Here is a 22,247-nt window from a genome sequence, read left to right as displayed (position 1 = left end):
ATATTATATATAGCCTATATGTAAGTGTTATGTATGTATATATACATATGCAAATATAGAAACATAACTATCAAAATATTATATATATATATATATATATATGCAGATATATCTAAGTAAAGAAGCCAGAAAGGATCTATACCATACTGTGGTATGATATCTCTCGAGAATAGGATTTTCACAAACTCAACATCCAAGAAAACAAATAATCCAGTCAAGAAATGGGCAGAAGACATGAACAGACATTTCTCCAAAAAAGACATACAAAAGGCCAACAGACACATGAAAAAATGTTCCACATCACTTGCCATCAGGGAAATACAAATCCACACCGCAACGAGATACCATCTCACACCTGTCAGAATGGCTAAAATTAACATGACAGGAAACAACAAATGTTGCGAGGATGCAGAGAAAGGGGAACCCTCCTACACTGCTGGTGGGAATGCAAGCTGGTGCAGCCACTCTGGAAAATGGTATGGAGGTTCTCAACAACTTAAAAATAGAGCTACCCTATGACCCAGCAATTACACTACTAGGCATATACCCCAAAGATACAAATGTAGTGATCCAAAGGGGCACCTGCACCCCAATGTTCATAGCAGCAATGTCCACAATAGCCAAACTGTGTAAAGAGCTGAGATGTCCATCAACAGATGAATGGATAAAGATGTGGTATATATATATACAATGGAATATTAATCAGCCATCAGAAAGGGTGAATACTTACCATTTACATTGACATGGATGGAACTGGAGGGTATTACACTGAGTGAAATAAGCCAATCAGAGAAAGACAATTATCATATGGTTTCACTCATATGTGGAATATAAGAAACAACGCAGAGGACGATAGGGAAAGGGAGGGAAAACTGAATGGGAAGTCATCAGGGAGGGAGAAGAACCACGAGAGACTCTTAACTCTAGGAAACAAACTGAGGGTTAATAGAGGGAGTTGGTTGGGGGTTGGGGTAACTGGGTGATGGGCATTAAGGAGGGCACGTGGTGTGATGAGTACTGGGTGTTATATGTAACTGATAAATTATTGAACTACACATCTGAAACTAATGATGTGCTATATGTTGGCTAAGTGAATTTAAATAAAAAAAGAATTGGATTTTCATTTTCAACTAAAAATAAATAAATGAAACAATACAGAAAATAATAATCATTGTATATCACTTTATAATCAGAAAGGGAAATAATAAAATAGTTCCATTTGACCAAAGGAACCTGGTTTCTGTGTCTGTGAAATGTAGACTTCTTTGAAAGGAGCCTTTGAATAATTGAGCTTTTTCTCTACTCAACAAGAATTCAGGGCTTTAAAACACTTGCTTAATTGGGTCATTTCAGTTAACACCTGAAAGCAGTAACCCAAGATGACAGCTGAGCAGGGAGCTTCCTTCCTGATTATTTCCTAACAGTCCCACAATGTCAGGTAGGAGCCCCAGACAGCTGATCCGTGGTTGCCCGCTAAGCATTTCCTAAGAACCAAAAAGTCCACTTTAACAGTAATGATATTCTGCACTGACAGATGTCTGGCTGAAACCCAAGGGCCATTCTCTCATTCAGAGATTCACTCACCCCATATGTGCTAAGTACCTACTGTGGAAAAGGACTAATATAATCCCTACCCTCCGGGCCTTATTATGGAGACAGGGGAGCCCTTGGTATACAGGAAACACACACATATATATTATAAAACAGAATGCTGGGAAGGGGTCATAGGTCATGGTGGTCTTCATGGTGCAGGTGTATTCAAGCTGGATTGTGAATGAGAGTGGGCTTCTCAAGGCATAAAAGGGGGAGAACAGGCATTCATTCTGAGAGGGTGAACAGCTTTAATAAAATGAAACAAAGCTAAGCGGTAAATCCTAGCCTGTGGTGAATGAGGAGTATCTGATTGGACATGATCTTAGAGTCCATCTGGGTAAATGCCAGGAGCTAAGTCCAGAAGGTTGACTGGGATGGGCTAAGGAAGACTCTTTGGAGAAAATCCCATACCTGGGACTGAAGGTTCCCTGGCATGCATGTTAGATGTCTCTTTCTCAAGCGAAGCCAAAGGGATTGATTCACAGATTGTGTCTACTGTCTTAGGTGTTTCACGCAGATTCTCCAAGAACTCTGGGTCCCCAGCCAGGAGAGATAGAAGACAGCCCTGCTCAGTGTGGGAGCTAGATAGCGGGGTGAGAATATAGAGGAGAGGCCATGGAGCATGACCCATCTGTAGGTCCCCAGTTGGTTTAGCTAAGATGCTGGATTTATTTTATTTTTCTATAAAATACAGGGACACACTGCTCATTAGTGTCCAAAATGAGGTAAAATACATGCGATCAGATGTATTCAAGGGCCCACTATTTCTGTCCTAAGTAAAAGAATACATGGGGTCTGATCCCACTGCCACTTCAGCATCCCTCTGTGGTGTAGTTGCCTAGAACTGCTAAGCAATAACTCACAAGTGTCCCTCCAATTGAATGACTGAGCAACACTCACCCTGGATATAGGTCCCTTCTATAATTCTAGAATTGCATCTTCAGACAGAGGCATAGAACTATGGTCACCATATTTGGCTGGGAATGCAGGGAAAGTGAAATCCTTTGGCCAGTCTTTGCCCTTAGTATCCTGCAACTCCTATCAAATTTCAAGCAAAAATAACAGGTGACTCAAGCCCTAGTTTGGCAGCCCTCAGAGGGGCCAGGGATGCTCTGTCATCAAGTTTAAGCTTTATCCTACAAGAAAGTGCATCATCAAAGCTGTGCAGAGGAGGGGACAAGATCAGATCTAGACATAAGAAAGGCAATCCTGGTGACATTTCTAGGCTGGATAGAAGACAAGAGAGATTTAGAACAAGGGTAAGGAGGCAGAAACATCAAGCCAAGTGGGAGTTGACAAAAGCTTTATCTCCTTCTGAAACAGCAGGAAGGGACAGAGATGAGATGAACAGCATTAGACAGGGCAGAATCCCAGCACTGAGATGTGGCAGGTGAGTGGGGCCAAATATAATTCAATAGTTTTCAGCCTGAGGAAAGGGAAGAAGTTTGGTATTATTAAATCCTAAAAGGATCTATAAGAGGGGAAACGGGCTTTTGTGGGGATAAAAGATAAGTCCACTGGAGTGTGATTATTCTAGATTTGAAAACACCTAAAAGTCCACAATTCTGTGACCATGGGGCTATATTTTAATATATAAAAGCAAACTGCAGAGTAGTAGTCCAACCAAGTTGCATATTAAAACATCTTCCCCATACTCCTGTAACTGCATTTTTTAGAACATAGAGAGATTTCTTCTTGTTTAAGAGTTAGTGGTATATGAAATACACACACACAGAGGAATATTACTCAGCCATAAAAAGAATAAATTTTAAGGGTGCCCGTGTGGTGCAGTTGGTTGAGCATCTGACTCTTGGGTTCAGCTCATGTCATGATCTCAGGGTCATGAGATTGAGGCCTGAGTCGGGCTCCTCACTCAGAGGGGAGTCTGCTTCAGACTCTCTCTCCCTCCCTTTTGCCCCGCCCACCTGTGCTCACTCACAGTCTCTCTCTCTAAAATAAATAAATATTTTATAAAAAAGAATAAATTTTGTAGTTTGTGACAACATGGATGGACTTTGAAGGCATTATGTAAGTGAAATAAGTCAGACAGAGAAGGACAAACACCGTATGATCTCAATTACTTCTGGAATCTAAAAAAAAAAAAAAAAAAAAAGAACAACAAAAACATGGGTGTAGATACACAGAACAGACTGGTGGTTGCCAGGGGTGGGGGTGTGTGGGGGATAGGTGAACTGGGTAAAGGTTGTCAAAAGGTGGAAACAACTTAGGGCCTTCAGCACAATCAGTTCTCCATCCCTGAAGATGTTCACTTTTACTTCTCTCATATCTGCTCACTTCTCATCTCTGCTAACTTCTAACTCCCCTAAACCTCGATAACAGACACGTAACAGGTCCACCCACTTCCACTCTGGGACATCCTTTAGTCTTTTCTTCATGTTGCAACAGAGTGATTTTTATTTTTATTTTTATTTTCATTGAAGAAAAACTGACATACAATCTCATATGAGTTTCAGGTGAACAGGACAATGATTTGACATTTGCATATATTACAAACTGATCACCACAGTAAGTCAAGTTACCATCTGTCACCATACAAAGTTAATACAATATTATTGACGGTATTCCCCATGCTGCACTTACATCTCCATGACTTATTTATGTTATAACTGGAAGTTTGCACCCCTTGATCCCTTTCATCCATTTTTTCCACTCCCATTCCTTCCTTCCAGCAATAATCAATTTGTTCTCTGTATCCATCAGCCTGGGTTTCGTTTGGTTTTGTTTGTTTAGATTTCACTTATAAGTGAAATCATATAGTATTTGTATTTTTCTGTCTGGCTTATTTTGCTTAGTATAATACCCTCAAGATCTATCCATATTATCACAAATTATAAGACTTCATTCTTTTTTATAGCTGTGTAGTATTCCTGTGTGTGTGTGTGTGTGTGTGTGTGTGTGTGTGTGTGTGTGTGTGAGTGAGTGACATCTTCTTTATCCATTCCTCCATCATTGATGGACACTTGGGTTGCTTCCATATCTTGGCTACTGTAAATAATGCTGTAAGAACATATGGGTCAGAATGATTCTTAAAAGCCAAATATGATCATTTTAGTCTCCTGGCTTAAGACTCTCCAATGTATTCTGGTTGCGCTTAAAATCTAAAACTTCTTAAAATGGCTTTTAAGTAGAGTCTTCCATTCTACATATTGGCTTACACCCATTGTTCCAGTTTCATATCAATAGTGCCCTTTCACATTCAGAGATGCCCCAGTTTGGATGATGAATTACATTGTCACCCTTCCCCTAAAAACCTCAGTGGTCTGCCTCCTACTTTTAACCCTTCTAGCCTCTTCTACCATCACACCTGCTGTGTTTTGCCCCAGTTACGCTTGCCTTCTGTCGATCCTCAGATGCTGTTCCCTCTCCTTAGAATCTTCCCTTACCTTTTTACCTAGTTAATGCCTGTGAACCCCTCAGATGCCACTTAGGAATCACTGCTCAGAGAAATACTCCCTCAGTTCCCAAACACGCCGCCTCTCCTGAATGATCTCTCTCAGCACCATGTCCACTCAACCATAGCATTTATCAGAGTTGCTATTTCAATTGAGGGCAAGGACTCTGGGTCTGGCTTTGCTCATCACTTACTCTGTCTGGAATAAGCACAAAGCAATTATTAATAGATTATATGGATAAATAATCATTGCATTACAAAATAAAAGAAATATCCGAGATTATAAACAATCCACCGATCCAGTTTATTTATGAATCGTAATATTGGTTACCAGAGAATATTTAAATTGCAGTTAATTAAAATCAGAAAGCAACAAGTGGTCATGTAGTCCAGAGAAGGAAACAATCCATGAACGATTAATGACCTGTCCAAGATCTCTCACCCTTTCTTGAAGTCCAAGTGAAATGCAGACAGGACTAACAGTTTTCTGTTTTATTTCTAGGTGACAAGACTTGCATTGAGAAACCTTAAAATCCCTTCCAGGCTCAGATATTCATTGGTTACAATTTAACTTTACTTTTGCCTTGATAGCACTTTTCCCCCCTTTTACTGTTCCCCTTCCTTCTCCTTCTCTCCTCTTTGCATCGTTAGCCATGGAAGCAGAGAACTGCTGTCCAGGACACTATATCAGAATGCAAAAACAAAAACAAAACATAAAAATGAAAAATCTGTATGGAGAAATGGATGGGCAGGAAAAACACATTAAAGACTCTTATTCTTGGTTTCCAGAGAATTTCAAGTCATAAATCCACCTTGAATGTTTCCATTCCCCATTACAACAATGGATACAATGGATAATGAGAAATCAAACAAACTAATTTGTCAATTCTAGGATGTGACATCATGACCATTCATTTCTGGGGTTGCTAATGCCAGCCAGTGACCTTTTAGAATTATGTAGAGCTGAAATGTGAAGAGGAAATTTAATTAGAAAAGGTCAACAATCACTCAATGCACCAATAAAACAAGATTTTTTTTCCTTTACAATAAAATCTCAAAAATTAAAAAAAAAAAAAACACAACATTCTATCTTCTGATATACATTCAGTGCTTATAGCCCAAACTATAATGACTATGTAAATTATATGGAGGATAATATTTGCTGAGTTCTTGAGTATCTGAAGTCATAGACATCCCTTTAAAGGTCAGCTGTAAAACCAAGTTAATAACTCTGAAGAAAAATGTCTTTTTCCCATCAGGAATTCACAATAAAAATAATCTCCTTCTCTACACAATTTTAACTATGCCTGGCAAAAACAGACAAATTATACATGATTACAAGACTACTTGGCTATTCAATGTCACAGATCAAGAGGAACGGTTCCTGTTGCACCAAGTAATGGCCCTGTACCATATTCACTCACATATGCTTCCACAGAGAGTTTCGATGGGGTTTCAAGAATGACACGCTCAAACAGCCACATTTTTAATATCTACTAAAGTCACTGTGCCATGACTGAACAGCGCCACCTGTGAGCAGAAGGGAGGGGAATACAAGCCCCTGCGCCGTGCACGTGGCTGAGGGGAGTGCGCACTGTCACCTGGAGCCGTTCCAAATATCTGACTCTCTTCCAGCTAGACTAAAATATTGGCGCTGGATAACAGTCGAGGAATGACAAGACATACGTGTTCCTCCAAGCCCCCGATGTGCTAATGCCAACACCATATTTTTCCCTCTTTGTATTAGTTTAGGTTCTTTAAAACAAGACTGTTATTGAACACCGCAATATTTTCTCAGTTCTCTAGTTCCTTGGCAATTACTTACGGCTTCTATAGAAAACATCTCTCTCGGCAGCATTTAGTCCTCAAATACAGACCGATGAATTTCCCCACCAGCTCACTCTCATCAGTCTATTTTGTGTTTTCTCCTGATCAAATATAATATCAGAAAGAATGTCACCCTTACCCAATGCCTTAGGGGAAAGAATGACAGTTGTCAGGCACCTACCCCCCAGGCCCTGCCCTCCTTACTCCTTATGTTTTCAGGATCACTTTCATTCCTCACGGGAGTCATGGGATAAATGGGCTGTTGCCACCATTTTTCAGATGGCAAAACTAAGTGTACAAAAGATCAAGAACTTGACAAAAGTCATCCCACTAGCAGGAATTATAGGCCATATTCAATCTCAGGGCAGTCCCCAGTGTCTGTGCTCATTCCTTTACATAACACAGAATCAGGTGGCTCCATAGTATCTGCCTCTCAGATTTTCAATATGTGTTAAGGCTATCAACCTTCAGTAGGGACCTGAGGAAAAAAAAGTATGTGGCTAAGATGACCCATGAACATCACCCCAATCCACTGGAGCCCTAAGTTGAAGAATTCCCTGAGCCACTCCCATAAAGAATGTTCTACAGGAATCTAGCCCTACCAACGTCACCAATACGTGAAATGGCTGACCCAGAAGTGAAAGCATGTTCTTAAAGAATTGCAATGCATCGAACGCTGCTGTGTGGAAAAGGCCCAAGAGTCAGATGACCTCTAGTTTTGTGTGCTTCTTTCCTCTCTGAACTTTCTTTATCTCATTTACAAAATTGGCCTCGTAATGCTCACACGATAAAACTCTCTGAAAATTATGTAAGACCACATATGCAGAGCTCCCAGTATTGTCTGTGATAGGTACAGGTGTATGAGACAGGTTTGCTGGATCCAAGTCCAAAAAGGCATTTTACTTCACATTAGTAGAACTCAGTGCATCACCCCTATTTTTCTTTTTTTTTTTTTTAAGATTTTATTTATTTATTTGAGAGAGAGAGAGAATGAGAGAGCACATGAGAGGGGGGAGGGTCAGAGGGAGAAGCAGGCTCCCCGCTGAACAAGGAGCCCGATGCGGGACTCGATCCAGGGACTCCAGGATCATGACCTGAGCCGAAGGCAGTCGCTTAACCAACTGAGCCACCCAGGCGCCCACCCCTATTTTTCAAATGTGTTTTCTCAAGGCTTTCTGGTGTTTATCAGGGCACATTCATCATCGTCTCAGCATTACCTGCACCAAATCCAGGTCACACAAAGTTATAAATGTATCTCGTATTCTAATGGCACAACCCTTGGCTGCTTCTAGGGCAAGAAGAAAATATATATATTCCTAAAAGAACACATCAACCTAAACAAAGCCAAACAGTCACAAACCAGAAGGTAGTGAAGGAAACAGACTTCTTTTTTCTGCAAGAATAATATTCTGAGCATGAGGAATGCCCAGGGGTTACTAAGGAGAAACAGAATGGGCACATGGGGTCACCTAATGGGAAGACAGCAGGCATGATTTATGACATAGCCTTAAGAGAGTAAAGACTTACTGTGCTGTGTAGGACAAAGGGAAGAAGGGAGGCACGATCCTCTCACACCCCTCCCTGCAGCCGGGGAAGAGATGGAGATAAATGGACCCAGACACATACGGGCAGACATTTGATTAAAAGTGAGTGGTAAAATTTTTTCAGGAAAGAGTTGGTATTTAAGAGAAGAACAAACTTATGTTTTGTGAGATTCTAAGATATGAACCAAGGAAATCCATCAGGGAAAAAAACTGAGATAGGAAAGTTTGCTTGAGATGCAGACACCTGAAAAGAGGAAACACAGCAGACAGGGAAGAGAGCTGAAGAACCCGGCTGCCACATGCTAGTGAGCCATCAAGCTGCGTCTAGGGGCTCCCACACACCCTTGCTGGCCCCTTGGAAAGGAAAGCCAACATACAGACTGACATCTCAGAGCTGAAGTTAGAGAATTCCGTGGCCCCCGGAATTCTTTTACTCTAACTACCCTCATCCAGTAAGTATGATCCACCTGTTTGCCCTGGAGGCAATGCCAACATGTCCTCCAGAGAAGAACTTCCTGATTATCAGTTTCCTTTTTTCTTATGGCTGAAATTGGGTGGGAATGTGGAAAGGACATTTACCTCCATTAGCTGCATATCAACTCCTGCATGAACAGTCTTGATTTGTGGTACAATAGAGTCAAGCTTCCAGGGCAGACAGGAGAAGACAGGCAACAGTTGGTCAAAGAACAGCTGCTGAGAGGGCAGCTAATAAGTGAACAGGGTAGTTACAGACAGGTGATACAGAGCCAGAACACGTGGGTCCCCACCAGAAACACCTGTTGTAGAGACCAGCCTGTGCTATGACAGCATGACCTCCCAAATCCTCTCCCTGTCCTTATATTTTTCCTATTTGAAGACGACCCCCATGAGACCAAGAACCTGGTGAAGATCCTCATAGAAACAATGTCCATGACTTTCAGATCTTCCTGAACAAACCCAATTTAACAAAATTTTTTAACAAGGCACTTATATAGGGACATAACTAAAATATAATTTCATGGTAATACTCTGTAAGATTTCCCATACAAATGATAGCGTTTTTATTAAAACTATTTTAATCATGATTGTTTTAAAGAAAAAATAGGATAATATCTTATTATGAGAATATGAACAATAATTTATGGAACGTCTCTGTGGGAAGGAGTAAAAAGATGAATAAGTTATGCGAGCCCTGCCCTCATAAAGTCTAAAACTTACCATCTCTGCCTTTTAAACTAAGGAGGAACAGGACAGACCCACTGGAAGTCACTGGATCTAGGTCTTAAGACCACATCTGAGTTATTCCAGCTCTCTAAATAATCCCAGTCCTCCTACTAGAAGCACATTATTTAACCATCGACAACTTCAGCATCTCTCTCTCTCTCTAGAAGCCCTCCAAAAAACTCCCTGCTGTCTTAATTCAGGATACTAGGGTTCTGATTCTCTCCCCTCCCCTGCCCCTGCCCTTGGTGACTGCCTTGAATTCATTCAGCCACCCTGTCCCGACTTTGGACATCATTGTACCTGTACAGAACCTCTTGCCTGTGCTTCTGTGGGATCCAACTCCTGGGATGGTACCCGGCTTGGCCTCATACTCCAATAAAAAAGTAGAAAAACTTCGCTGGAAGAAACTCTGAGGACAAAAGTCCACCAGACACTTCTCCCTTGCTGTCCCCTACCCCGCAGCTGGAGGCAAATTCACCTCTATGCAACTTTAGTTCTGCTCAGCCAGGACCAGCTTGGACAACATGGAGAAAGTGTTTTCCTTACAATCCACCCTGATTCTCAGATCTTCCTGCTCTCTGGCTTGTGCCCTTAAGGGTAAAGACTACCCTGCCTGCAGGAGGGGCAGCAACCACCTAGTGCAAGTTCTGAACTGGAAGTCCTTCAGAAACCTCCTTTTGTTTCACATCCAATACCCAGCTGATCCATTTTTACCAACTTATACCTCAAATCTATGTATTTCTCATTGTTTGCTGCTGCCATCAGCCTCACCCACGTCCATACTCTCAGTGGCCTCCTAAAAGCCTGATGCTCAACTGTTCACCTCTGTTCCTTTCTCCACTAGTCCCTTCTCCACATCTGACATCAGTGCCTGCTTCCATCTCTGAACACCAGCCACATTGGCTTTCATTTTCTATCTTAAGTGCACCATGATTTCTTTGACTGCAGGGCCTTTGAACATGCTGCCCCCTCTGCCTGGCATTCTTCTGCTTCCCCTCACCTCTTTGACTAGTTAATCCTCACTCATCTTTCAGACACAGCTGAAGCATCAGTTGTTCAGGGAAAGCTTCTCTGATCCCAAAGACCTATGACTTCCTCATTCTATGCTTTTCCATTACTTTCCTTTATATATTTGTATGATTTAAAAAAAAAAAATAGTGGCCATTTCCCCCACTGTCCTATAAACTCTATAAATAGCAACTGTATCTGTCTTCTTCAATACGAAATTCTTAGCAATCAATATAGTACCTGACTCGTAGTAGGAAGTCAGTTAATATTTCTTTAAAAAAAGAATAAATAAATGAAGACTACACAGTAACACAGAGCTCCAGTTCTAGTGCCAAATTGTATTGTGTTTGCATCTTGGCTATATCACCCTCAAGGTCTGTGAGTTGAGATAAGATATTTGACCTAAGCTTCAGACTTCAGCCCCTTTTTAAAAAAATTTTTAAAGATTTTTTAAAAATTTTTAAGTGATCTCTATACCCAACTCAGAACCCCGAGATCAAGAGTCACATGCTCTTCTGACTGAGCCAGCCAGGGGCCCCTTAACCCCTTTTTAAATAGAGGCAATAAAGATTCCTACTTGAATTTGTAAAGTTCAAATGAAATATCTAGCAAGTATTTAGCATAGAGCTTAATGCAAAAAGAGGGCTTAATTAGTGACCTGCTAACAAGGGAATGATCCAAGGATATGTCAACAGTAGAATCAAAGACCCACTACACTTTCTCTGTTGTGGCAAAAAAAAAAAAAAAAAAAACCTCATAGCTGTCTTTTGGGGCATCCTTTTCTTCCTCCCCTCTGGATCAGATTTTAGATCGAAGTAATAAGTATGATATATATGATTTTCAGAACCACAGTCCCAAGCTAGAGACCTAGTCTGGGGCCCAGAGAATCAGATAGCCAAACGCCATGCTGCACATTCGCATTAATGAGGAGTTCTGGATTTTTTCATTTAAATTATTATCTGTGTATCTGTAAAACAAAATTTTGATTCCACTTTTGGGTACACTTTAGAGAGGAAATACTGGTCTTTGCGGGACATACCATTGATTTGTAGTGACAAGAACGAGTATTCTAAATCAGAATTATCTCAAAAAAGCCAGGAGTTCTGGTTTACCCTGAGCTGGCTTTGCTGTGTAGATGGCATAAGAAACCAACTGTCCTTGTTGCTTCCACAGTGCTGCAGGCTTCAAACAAATTCCCTTAACATGACTCCTTCCTACATTTCAAGCTATTTGCATTGAGAGAGCCTAAGCAAAAAGCAACAGTGTCGATTCTCGCTCAGAAGTTTGGAATAGTACTTCCTCCTGGTCAAAACCTTCAACCTGCTGGCCACTAAGAAATTAAAACTCGAAAGGAACAAAGACAAGGCAGCTTTGAGAATCTGGAATGACATAAAGGAATCATTCCTGCGAGTAGAGAGACACACAACGAGAGGAGTGACAAACCCCCTCTTTCTTCACCAAAACTGTCCACCTCACACAGTAAACGGGTCCTGTAAAGGGCTGGAGGGAAAACATTTTAGGCTTGTGAGATATCGAGTCTATTGCAGCAACCCCGCTCTGCAGCTGCCCTGTGCATAGAGCGGTAAAGGATTGAGTGTGGCTGTGTTCCAAAAAGACTTTATCTGTGGACATGAAAATTTGAAGTTCGTGTATTTTTCATGCGACAATATATTCTTCTTTTGATTCCCAACCCCCGAATACATAAGCCTGTAAAAAACATTCTTGGTTTGCAGACCTCACAAGAATAGTCAGTGGCCTGCATCTGTCCAGTAGTTGTTTCTGACCCTTGTTTTACAAATCTGCACAACCTCACACTTACTGGTGTGCTAAGTGCCCTTCAGGTGTTCTACAGGAAGACCGCAGGCCTGCCCCCACCTGGACTAGAGAAGTTGTATATTGCACGGTGGAGATAGAACATGTGACCCAATAGACAAAAATTAAAAACTCAATGAAAAAACACTCCACACACCCTTTACAGTTTATCTTGCAACTTCACAAAGAGGAAGCTTTTATTTGAGTCCCTTAATGACTCTGAGAGGTAGGCAGGGCAGCGTTTATAGGCCTTGATTATAACCACAGCAATTAAGGTTTAGAAAGTCCAAAACAAAGTTGTAAAACTAATATATGTAGCCGAGCCAGGGACAAAATCCCTACTTCTAGCTCTAAATGCACAGCTGGAAGCCAAAGCACACAGCTTTCTTTTTTTTTTTTTTAATTTTATTTTATTATGTTATGTTAGTCACCATACAGTACATCATTAGTGTTTGATGTAATGTTCCATGATTGTTTGCGTATAACACCCAGTGCTCCATGCAATACATGCCCTCCTTAATACCCATCACGGGGCCAAAACGCACCTTCTTTGAGAAATGCTCATGAATTGAGCTGCAGACCACTTGAGAAAACCACATTTTGACAAAGTAAATGCTAATATTACACAGAGTATACATTTGGACCTTTCCCCAACATCCCACACTTCACTTTTGTTTCCACTGCTGCACTGAGTGAATTCTGTGTCCCCCACATTCACATCCACCTTGAACAGGTGACATTTGAAAATAGGGTCTTTGCAAGTGAATTAATTACAATGAGGTCATGCCGGATTGTTACAGTGGGCTCTAAATCCAATGACAGTCATCCCTATGAGAGGAGAGAACACATAGAGACCCATACAAGGGAAGACCGGGTGAAGATAGAAGCAGACTGGCGTGACGCAGCTGCGAGCCAAGGAACGTAAAGCGCTGCCAGCAACCACCAGCAGCGAGGAGAGAAGCACAGAACCGATTTTCAATCAGAGCCTCCAGAGGGAGGCCCTGCCTGCCCCATGATTCAGACTCAGAGCCTCTAGAACTGTGAGAAAATAAATTTCTGTTGTTTTTACCCACGCAGTTTGTGGTACTTTGTTACAGGAGTCCTGGGAATCTAACAGAGCTGCCCACTGGCATTTTACACTCTAGAAATACCTGTGATTTTTGTTTCCCTGAAGACATTACTCATGTTGACTCCACACTCAGAAGAGTCCTTTGCAGGGTGCCTGGGTGGCTCAGTGGGTTAAGCGTCTGCCTTCAGCTCAGGTCATGATCCAGGGTCCTGGGATCGAGCCCTGTGTTGGGCTCCTGCTCAGCGGGAACCTGCTTCTCCCTCTCACTGTCCTTCTGTCTCTCTCCCTGCTTGTGCTCTCTCACTCTCTCTCAAATAAGTAAATAAAATCTTTAAAAAGGACATTAGGAGAAGGAAGGGAATAATGGAGGGGGGGATTCGGAGGGAGAGATGAACCATGAGAGACTATGGACTCTGAGAAACAAACAGGGTTTTAGAGGGGAGGGGAGAGGGGGGACTGGTTAGCCTGGTGATGGGTATTAAGGAGGGCACGTACTGCATGGAGCACTGGGTGTTATACGAAAACAATGGATCGTGGATCACCACATCAAAAACCAATGATGTATTGTATGGTGACTAACATAACATAATAAAATTAAAAAAAAAAAAAAGAAGCAGAAGAGCCCTTTGCCACCCTTATTCGCTGGGCTTACCCATTTGTATCCCTCAAGAATCAGTTCAGTAATGCTTTCTCCAGGCAACTTTGTCCAGCCCCATCCTACCGGAGAGGTTGGGGCCCCCCCGTGTGCCAGACGATGCCCTGGGAGATGTCTATGGTAGGCCCTGTATAGCCATCACACTGTACTAGAGGACATGACTGCACACTGGGCACTGCCCCCCAACTAGACCCTCATCTCTGTTGAGGAAGGGTCCGTGCACCCCTAGTACTTACTAGACGCTCGCTACCCATCTCAGGAAGTGACATGGCAAGCTAGTTTGCAGCACCAGAGGAATTTTCTTTGGTTTTGTTTCATATTTCCCCAGCCTTGTCTCTGCCACTTACCAGTGCTGTAACCAGAGTCAAGTGACTTAATTTCTCTATTTCAGCTTGCTTTTCTGTAAAGTGGGGATAATGATAGTTCCTACCCTACACGGGAGTGAGGATTAAATGTGTTAATGTATGTAAAGCATTTAGACTTGTAAGTGGGAAGTGTCTGCTGAGCTCCAGCTATTAATACTTTGCCCCAAAACAGCAGTGCTCTCTGGCTCTGGACCCAGCAATGGCTTCAATGCCTAAATATAAGATACAATTTCAAGATAATGTGGGAGAAGCATAGGAATAGAACTTAGGGAAGCAAGAAGGGTCTCAATCTCAGGCCTGACCAGTTTTGGCAAGTCATGGTACTTCTTTGGGCCTTATTTTCACTTTTGTCACAAGTTAGGTTTAGGTTAGATAGAGTCCTCCAGGCCCGAAACCCAGGATTTTAGGGACCCATGAAAGTGATTCTGGAGATTCTCCAGCTCTGCTGAATGTTCCAGACCTATAGGAAATCATTTAAGTATTTAAAAGTGATGAGCTTGATCACACTAACCAAATGTCAAGTTTCTCAATTTAGAGAAATTAACTCCATGCAAAAACACTATTTACTTAATACTAACTGGTGATTTTTGTTGGCAGTTACTTATCCTTACAGAATAAAAATAAAACTAAATCATCTTTTTACTTAAAAATCTTGTTTCTTAAGTAGATATTTCTTTTTCCCAAAGCAGGTGAGAAGATACTAAAAAGTAACTTGAAAACCTGAGACTTTCAATGGACTAGATGGTCTCTAAAGTCCTTTTTGGCTCTAATGCTCACAAGATTACAGAAAATTTCTCTAAGGCAATCAATTATAACAATTTATTTCACATTTAATTTTACTCTGTCGCCTCAGGAGGAAAATGTCTCACTCTAAAGTTTCAGGGGAAAAAAACATAGAATATCCAGATGAGGGTTCTAAAGAGTAAAGCTTACAAAAGGGGTAATTTAAAAAGCTGGGAATGCCAGGAGAGGAGGAAGAAATGAATTTTATGTTTTTGAGAAACAACAAGAAAGTCAAATGACCTGGAGTAGAAATGACAATAGACCGTGGGAATAATCATAGGCCCTTCCGTTCATCTGGATGTAAATTTAGAGTTACTGTGTATTCCCAGAAGGCTAAGAACTGTGGAGGGAGGACTGGCTGCTGATACTTATCAGCCCCATCAGTTTTAGGAATCAGTGTAGGCCCCAGGTTCATGCATAGTCAGGGCGTGGAAACTCAGCAACAAGTTTTCTCTGTTTTCAGAAGTCACTCACTTTGTTGGGTATTCAGGGCAGAACTGTTCTCAGTCAGGTAAGACTGGGATACAAAGCTGTCACAGCCCCTGGAAGCAGAGTAGTGGGGAGGATGGGCAAGAATGGAGGCGAGTGGAACAGAGTGTTACATTCTTCAAAGAACACAGGGTATTTGTGGATAGGGGACCAATAATAATAATGCCTGGAGAAGGACCTTTGAAAACTAAGTCCTGAATAAATGAGTTCTCTCATTTGGGCCTTATGATAAAACTGTACATTAGATGTTCTTTTTATCCCCATTTTACAACCCCATGGAAATAAAGACCAACCAAATGAGAAAAAGAAAGGCTATTTATTCAGAGCTTCCCATAGCCAGGATGTTAGTCACCGTCACGGGCATTTGGAGAAGACTCACAAGCAAGATAAGTGGGAGAGCTTTGTAACAAGATAAAGGGGAGGCCTCAGGTGTGCCCTGATTGGAGGCTGTTCATGTGTGAAAGCTGTAGGCAGACAAACTAGAAGTACACATCCCTATGTGATTGGTTAGGGGTACATATTTGGCTTTCTCTGGTTAGTTCCAAGTTGGAAGCAGAGACAAAAATTAGGAAAGCTATGAGGTATTAATCAAGTCCAGACTATTTGGGGCCTATTGTTTCAGGGGTTATTGTTTGGCTTCCTGGATTGTTACTAGAGATAGTGGTCTGACTTCCTATAAGTTTAACTTAGGCAGCCTTCCTGGGCTAGTTACTATACATTAATGGGTTGGTTTCCAAGGCTGGTTGCTATAGGTTGTGGGTCAAAGTTCTATTTTTATTCATTTAAATTTCTTTTTAGGGTTAAAGTATAGTTGAAACCCGATGTTATCTTAGTTTCAAGTGTATCAAAGTTCTCTCTCTCTCTCTCTCTCTCTCTCTCTCTATATATATATATATGGCTGGTCATTGTCTATTTGTATATTGTTTTCCAATCCTTAGGTATGGGTCTGTACAAAAGAATGTTGGCCAAATAATTACCAACATTAACTTTCACAGCCCTAGTGAGGAACTGGGGTGGCTTCCATGCTGTATCTGGTACGTCAAAATGCCTAAGCAAATGATGTATTCACCTATGAAAGGTACACACACCTTAATAAAAGCAACAACCATCTCTTTCAAAAAGTAAGTTCATTATGGGGGCGCCTGGGTGGCTCAGTCAGTTAAGTGTCCAACTCTTGATTTCAGCTCAGGTCATGATCTCAGAGTCATGAGATCGAGCCCTGTGTCGGGCTCTGCACTCAGAACAGAGTCTGCTTGAGATTGTCTCTCTCCCTCTCTAAATAAATAAAAAAACCTTTAAAAAAAATTTTAAAGTAAGTTCATTATCTTTTCCTGCTTACTGATTTATCCTTATACTATGATTATAGAAAGCTATATAAAACGATTTAATAAATAAATTTCAAGGATACACAGATTCCAGGATACACCAGAAGCAAAAGTTCTCAAAGGGCTCTTTGGTAAAGAATCTTTGCAAATACTTCTTGCTCTAAAAATCCAAACATCTTCTCCTCCATAAACTGTCCCCAGTACCACTGTCAGAACCGGAGCCTGAGTGGGGTAAATCATGGGTCTGACCAGAATAGCCAAGACCATGTCCTCAAGTCACACCAGTGTGAGTCTCAGTGCCCCCTTTCTGTCTGCCCAGCAAGCTCTCCCTAGGAGTTCTGACATAAATAAGTACAATACTCATGATTAGAGCTTGAGTAGTTTGAAAATATAATCTGTGTTCAAAGAGCTAATTGTCAACTGTCTATGAACCCTATTGTTTTTGACTGTTACGATAAGACATGAAATGGCTATTGAATGAAGGGACACAGGCATCATTGCTGGATGATTTCAGGAACTAATTCTCTTCTCTCTTCTAATAGAAACCTAATGGAAAGCAGGACTCTGCTATAGCTACAGGATTCTGAAGTTACATAAAAGCTGGCTCAGGCCAACTCTCCTGGGGCTTAGTAAGTTCTTTTGATAGGAATACAACCAAGAATGCACCTGTCTGCTCCCTCACTCCCACCTCCACCAACTGGTACAATCCATTCAAGCCCAAAGACCCCCAGCTCAAATGCCAACTCTCAGTAACACCATCCCTGAGTGACTCATCCTGGCATGGGTCAACTTGCCCTTTGTCTCCATAGGGCTTTGTGCAGAATGTTAAATAAACACCTACACCATGGGATTATAGCTATTTTTTTATACAATATTTATGTCCCTCACTCGACTCTGAGTTTCTTTAAGGCAACTCTGTGCCTTATTGATCTTTCCTCAGTATTTGGCATGTAACAGTGCACAGGGTTTTTGATCAGTGCTCCTCTCCCTGTCTTTTCTAATTCTGAAATTATGTTGGCTTTATAACTGTGGGCAAGTCACTTAACCTATCTGAATCTTCACCCCACATAATTCTCAGGAGCATGTGGAAGTGTTTTTAATGAAAGTACTACTTTGCATTTGCAGTCACTGGCTATATTTCCGAGGATTTCAAATGCCTTCTCTTTCATAGTATCTGCTTCTGCTTTTCCTTCACAAAACCCAGTAAGGAAAGTGTGATTATGATAGCCTCATTGAGGAAACAGGTTCAGAGAGATCAATTATTTGCCAAAGGTCATTAAGACTAAGAGATGACAGAACTAGTCTCAGTCCCACTTCTTAGCGGCTTGAAAAGGTTTCGTGACATCTTTTGCCTCTAATATGCTCTTAAAGCTGCCTCACCACGGCAGTCAAGACAACTCCACAGTGTTCCAGATTAGTCTGTGTATGAACAGCTCATTTTGTGATGTAAGAGTTGTGCTTGGAATTCATTAATACCAGCCCTGATGCTCACTACCTGTGATCATGAGCAGTTCTCTTGTTCTCTCTTTTTTCTCCTGTGAAGAATACACAAGCACAATTCTGGTCAAGTTTCTTCAGTGATCATGTATTAATTTTTAATAAGAAAAGAAGACCGGCATCTATCCGGCATCAGAAGGAGAAAGGGATCACAAGCACAAGCGAGAGCATAGGGTATAAATCCTATGCCTGCAGCCTCCTCAGAACTCAAAGGACAAGTGATTTCTGTCTAATCTGCAGTGTTTATTGCAGAGGACCTCCGCAATGGATGGATATGAATATTCCACTCATTAGGAAAAGTGCTGGGAGGAAGGAATATTTATCAGTCCCTGCCTTTGCCTGGCTGAAGTAAACCCTTTGCTTTGACTTTACATCCTCAAAGCAACTTCCTCATTGTCATTTTCTTCCCAAGTGGATGTTCCCTCAGGGAGAGGAGCACTGATCAAAAACCCTGAGTATTTTTATTTGCAAGATGTGCACAGTCTTTATTATAAATGAATAAACTGGCATTCAGTTTTATACACCAAAGGAAAAATAAAATATGTAAACAGCAAAGTATCTGATATTCCTGACATGGTTTCTCCTTATGCTGTCTTTCCTACTCTTTTTCTTCTGATGGCTCCTATCTCCCCTCACCCAGTTGCTCTCTGTCCCCTCTGTACATTCTTTCTCTGCTCTGGCACAGAATCATCATGCAGTCCCCCAACACCATACTGGCACATTTAGGCAGGAAAAAGGAAAAAGACTTGCTTACATGTAATATTTTCTGTAGTATTTAATGAGAACTATTTCTACTCCCTTAGCATTCCTGCTAAGGTGGACAAGACTTTACTTCTTAGGCCTACAAAGTTCTTAGCAAACTGAACAGGTCATCTAAGGATATCAAATGGTGCCAGATACTCACATTTTCTGACCGGAGCCTCTTGGCAGGACACCCACCATCCCTGGGGTGAAGCATGTAATACAGTCGGACTTTGCTTGCATGTTTTCGACTCTGGGAAGGAAAAGCAGAAGCAGATACTATGAAAGAGAAGGCATTTGAAATCCTCGGAAATATAGCCAGTGACTGCAAATGCAAAGTAGTACTTTCATTAAAAACACTTCCACATGCTCCTGAGAATTATGTGGGGTGAAGATTCAGATAGGTTAAGTGACTTGCCCACAGTTATAAAGCCAACATAATTTCAGAATTAGAAAAGATAGGGAAAGAAGAAAGGTAAAAACATTGGGATGTTTAAGCCTGGAATGAATAATATATTTAATCGTCCTCAAAATAAGAACAGGTCAGAGAGAGAATAATACAAGGATCGGCTGTGATGGAAGGCTAGGTGCCCTGCCTTGTCTCATATTCCCACTGCCTTGCCCTAAGGAGCTGGGGACAGACAATGCCCCCTGGGAGTTGGCATGCATAGCATCTCCAACAGAAGTCTCTTCGTCTGGTTCTCCCATGTTGGAGCCTCATTATAGGCTATCAAAAGAGATTTTCCAGAGTCAGATATCATGAGCAAACAAAAGATATCAAATGCAAGTTTGAGGACTGCTTAGAGCCCAAACTTCATGCAAACAGGCAGAGCAGTTAAACAATAAACACCCCCTGCCCACAGGATTAGCAGGACTCTGGGTTTCTGCCTGTATTGAAGGGCCCATGCCCAGCGTGGAGAAATTGATCGCATCCTAGTTCCATCTTTCCTCTACTCCTTTGCTCAACTGAGAGCCCACCTGAACTTCCCTTCCCTTTAAAGAACACTGCAGTTCTAACTTCTGAGTTGCTACCTGAAGATGGCTGAGTGAAAAGAGCTCAAACAGTCACAAGTTCAGAACCCAAGCGCAGCTCCGCTGCTCTCTGGCTGGGTGATACTGAGCAAGTCAGTCTAATTCATTTATAGCTAAAATGAGTCTCATTTTCTCTGTGTACAAAATGAACATAATATTTATTAGGGTTGCCGTGAGAATCAAATGAGGCAGTGCATATGAAAAACTGCAATCCACATAATGCTTAATGTGTCACCAGCGAGGGCACCAATCCTGAACTCTGAATCTACAGTGCTAGGATGTGAATTCACCTTGAATCCATCATTACCTAATTCTGATCCCCTAACCCCTTCCTTTGCTCAGGGCTTATTTCCTTCTTCTCCGGGCTTTGGTTCCACTTTGCCTTTATTTACAGTTGGGGACCAGCCACTCTCCTGTGTGATGGCTTGCCTTCATGGATTAGCCACAAAGGCAAAGTGATTTTCAGAGAAAACACAGCAAATTGCAACTTGTTTACAGGATATGATGTAAATCCCTCCGCCTGGTTTTCCTTCTTTATCACTTTTTTCATTCCTTCATTGTGCTTCTAAAAAACATGCTTCTAAACAGTCCTTGAACACTTTCAAGGCCTTTAAATGGGTTTAAAAGTGCTAATGGGACATCAAAGATATTACTGATGTAAAAGTACTGAAGTGTGATTTTTTTTTAAGACTTTTTTTTTTTTTATTTGACAGAGAGAGACACAGCAAGAGAGGGAACGCAAGCAGGTAGAGGGGGAGAGGGAGAAGCAGGCTCCCCGCTGAGCAAGGAGCCCGATGTGGGACTCGATCCCAGGACCCTGGGATCATGACCTGAGCCGAAGGCAGACGCTTAACGACTGAGCCACCCAGGCGCCCCTGAAGTGTGATTTTGAAATATATTTATAGCCATTTCTAGGTTGCATTGTAAGTTGTAATCAAGGGTTACCTGGAGTCCTGTTTGCCTGCGAGATTGGTAGGATGTGAAATAGAGACCTATGTGGACTTGTGCCAGATCATTTCAACAGCACTGTTCAGCTTCTTCATGCTTTTGAGAATGATGCAGTGCAGAGTAGTATAGGTTTTTTGGCAAAGAAATACGTTGATTACTAAAATCTGTACACATTTTCTAGTTTTGTTGGTTTTTTGGAAGCAAGGGTAGTGGAAAAGTTAAGATACAGCTCCAGTCAAAAAAAAGAAAAAAGAACATTTAAAAACCTACAGGATGCTGACTGTGGCCACAGAGACTGGACTGGGGAAAAGCACAATAGACAGGTAATTAGTGAAAAGACAAAGCGATACCAGTGCGAACTCAAATGTGGCTGAAGTGGGCTTTCAGTGTTGTATTTGTTACCGTAGAAGAATGGATCACAGTACCTAACACCATCAATCTGCTCAAAGTCATGGCAAAATTGGAAATCTCATAATGTGGCCTGTTTTGTGGTTGGATTTCTTCTCTTTGCTAAAATACTACATTTCTTTCAAAAAGACTCTTTCCAGCAAAGGCAGAGTTCACTGGGTTATTTAATTGCAGTTGGATAAAACTAGTAAGAAACCATTAGCTGAAAAGAAAAGGGAAGTATATGGTAAGCTCTGCTGTGAACCTATTAGTGATGAGAGATGCTTGGATCGGTGCCTTATTAGTGATTTACGCTCCAGGTTCTGCCTTTGCCCCTGTGTATGGGTGAAGAAAAACAGAGTTTTGGAAAATCCCACCTCCTTCTGGAACGATGGTGGAGGCATTCTAGGTCATCATTTAGATGCTTCCCTAGTGCCTCTGTCTTCCTGCTGCTTTTTCCAGGCTGCCAGAGGTGGACCCAATGCCTTCCCCGCCCACAAGCCCACCCTGACTTAGGGCAGGATGTAAAAACCCAGAAGACAGTCCACTTCTCAGTG

General features: G+C 41.6%; 1 protein-coding gene across 1 annotated transcript in view; it reads right to left on the bottom strand.

Annotated features, from left to right (window-relative positions):
- Nucleotides 1-22,247, bottom strand: part of ZMAT4 (zinc finger matrin-type 4) — a 357,602-nt gene that overhangs the window by 211,628 nt on the left and 123,727 nt on the right. Inside the window, exon 3 of the mRNA XM_064583810.1 lies at nt 19,487-19,576. Coding sequence (XP_064439880.1) covers nt 19,487-19,576 — 90 coding nt within the window. The remainder of the gene's footprint in view (nt 1-19,486; nt 19,577-22,247) is intronic.

The sequence above is a fragment of the Mirounga angustirostris genome, unplaced genomic scaffold, assembly GCF_029215605.1.
Source record: "Mirounga angustirostris isolate CCGP_5_RB_7025 unplaced genomic scaffold, mMirAng1.0.hap1 SCAF_2, whole genome shotgun sequence".
Lineage (NCBI taxonomy): Eukaryota > Metazoa > Chordata > Mammalia > Carnivora > Phocidae > Mirounga > Mirounga angustirostris.
The sequence above is the reverse complement of the archived record's forward strand: the minus strand, read 5'-3'. Positions and strand labels throughout refer to the sequence as shown.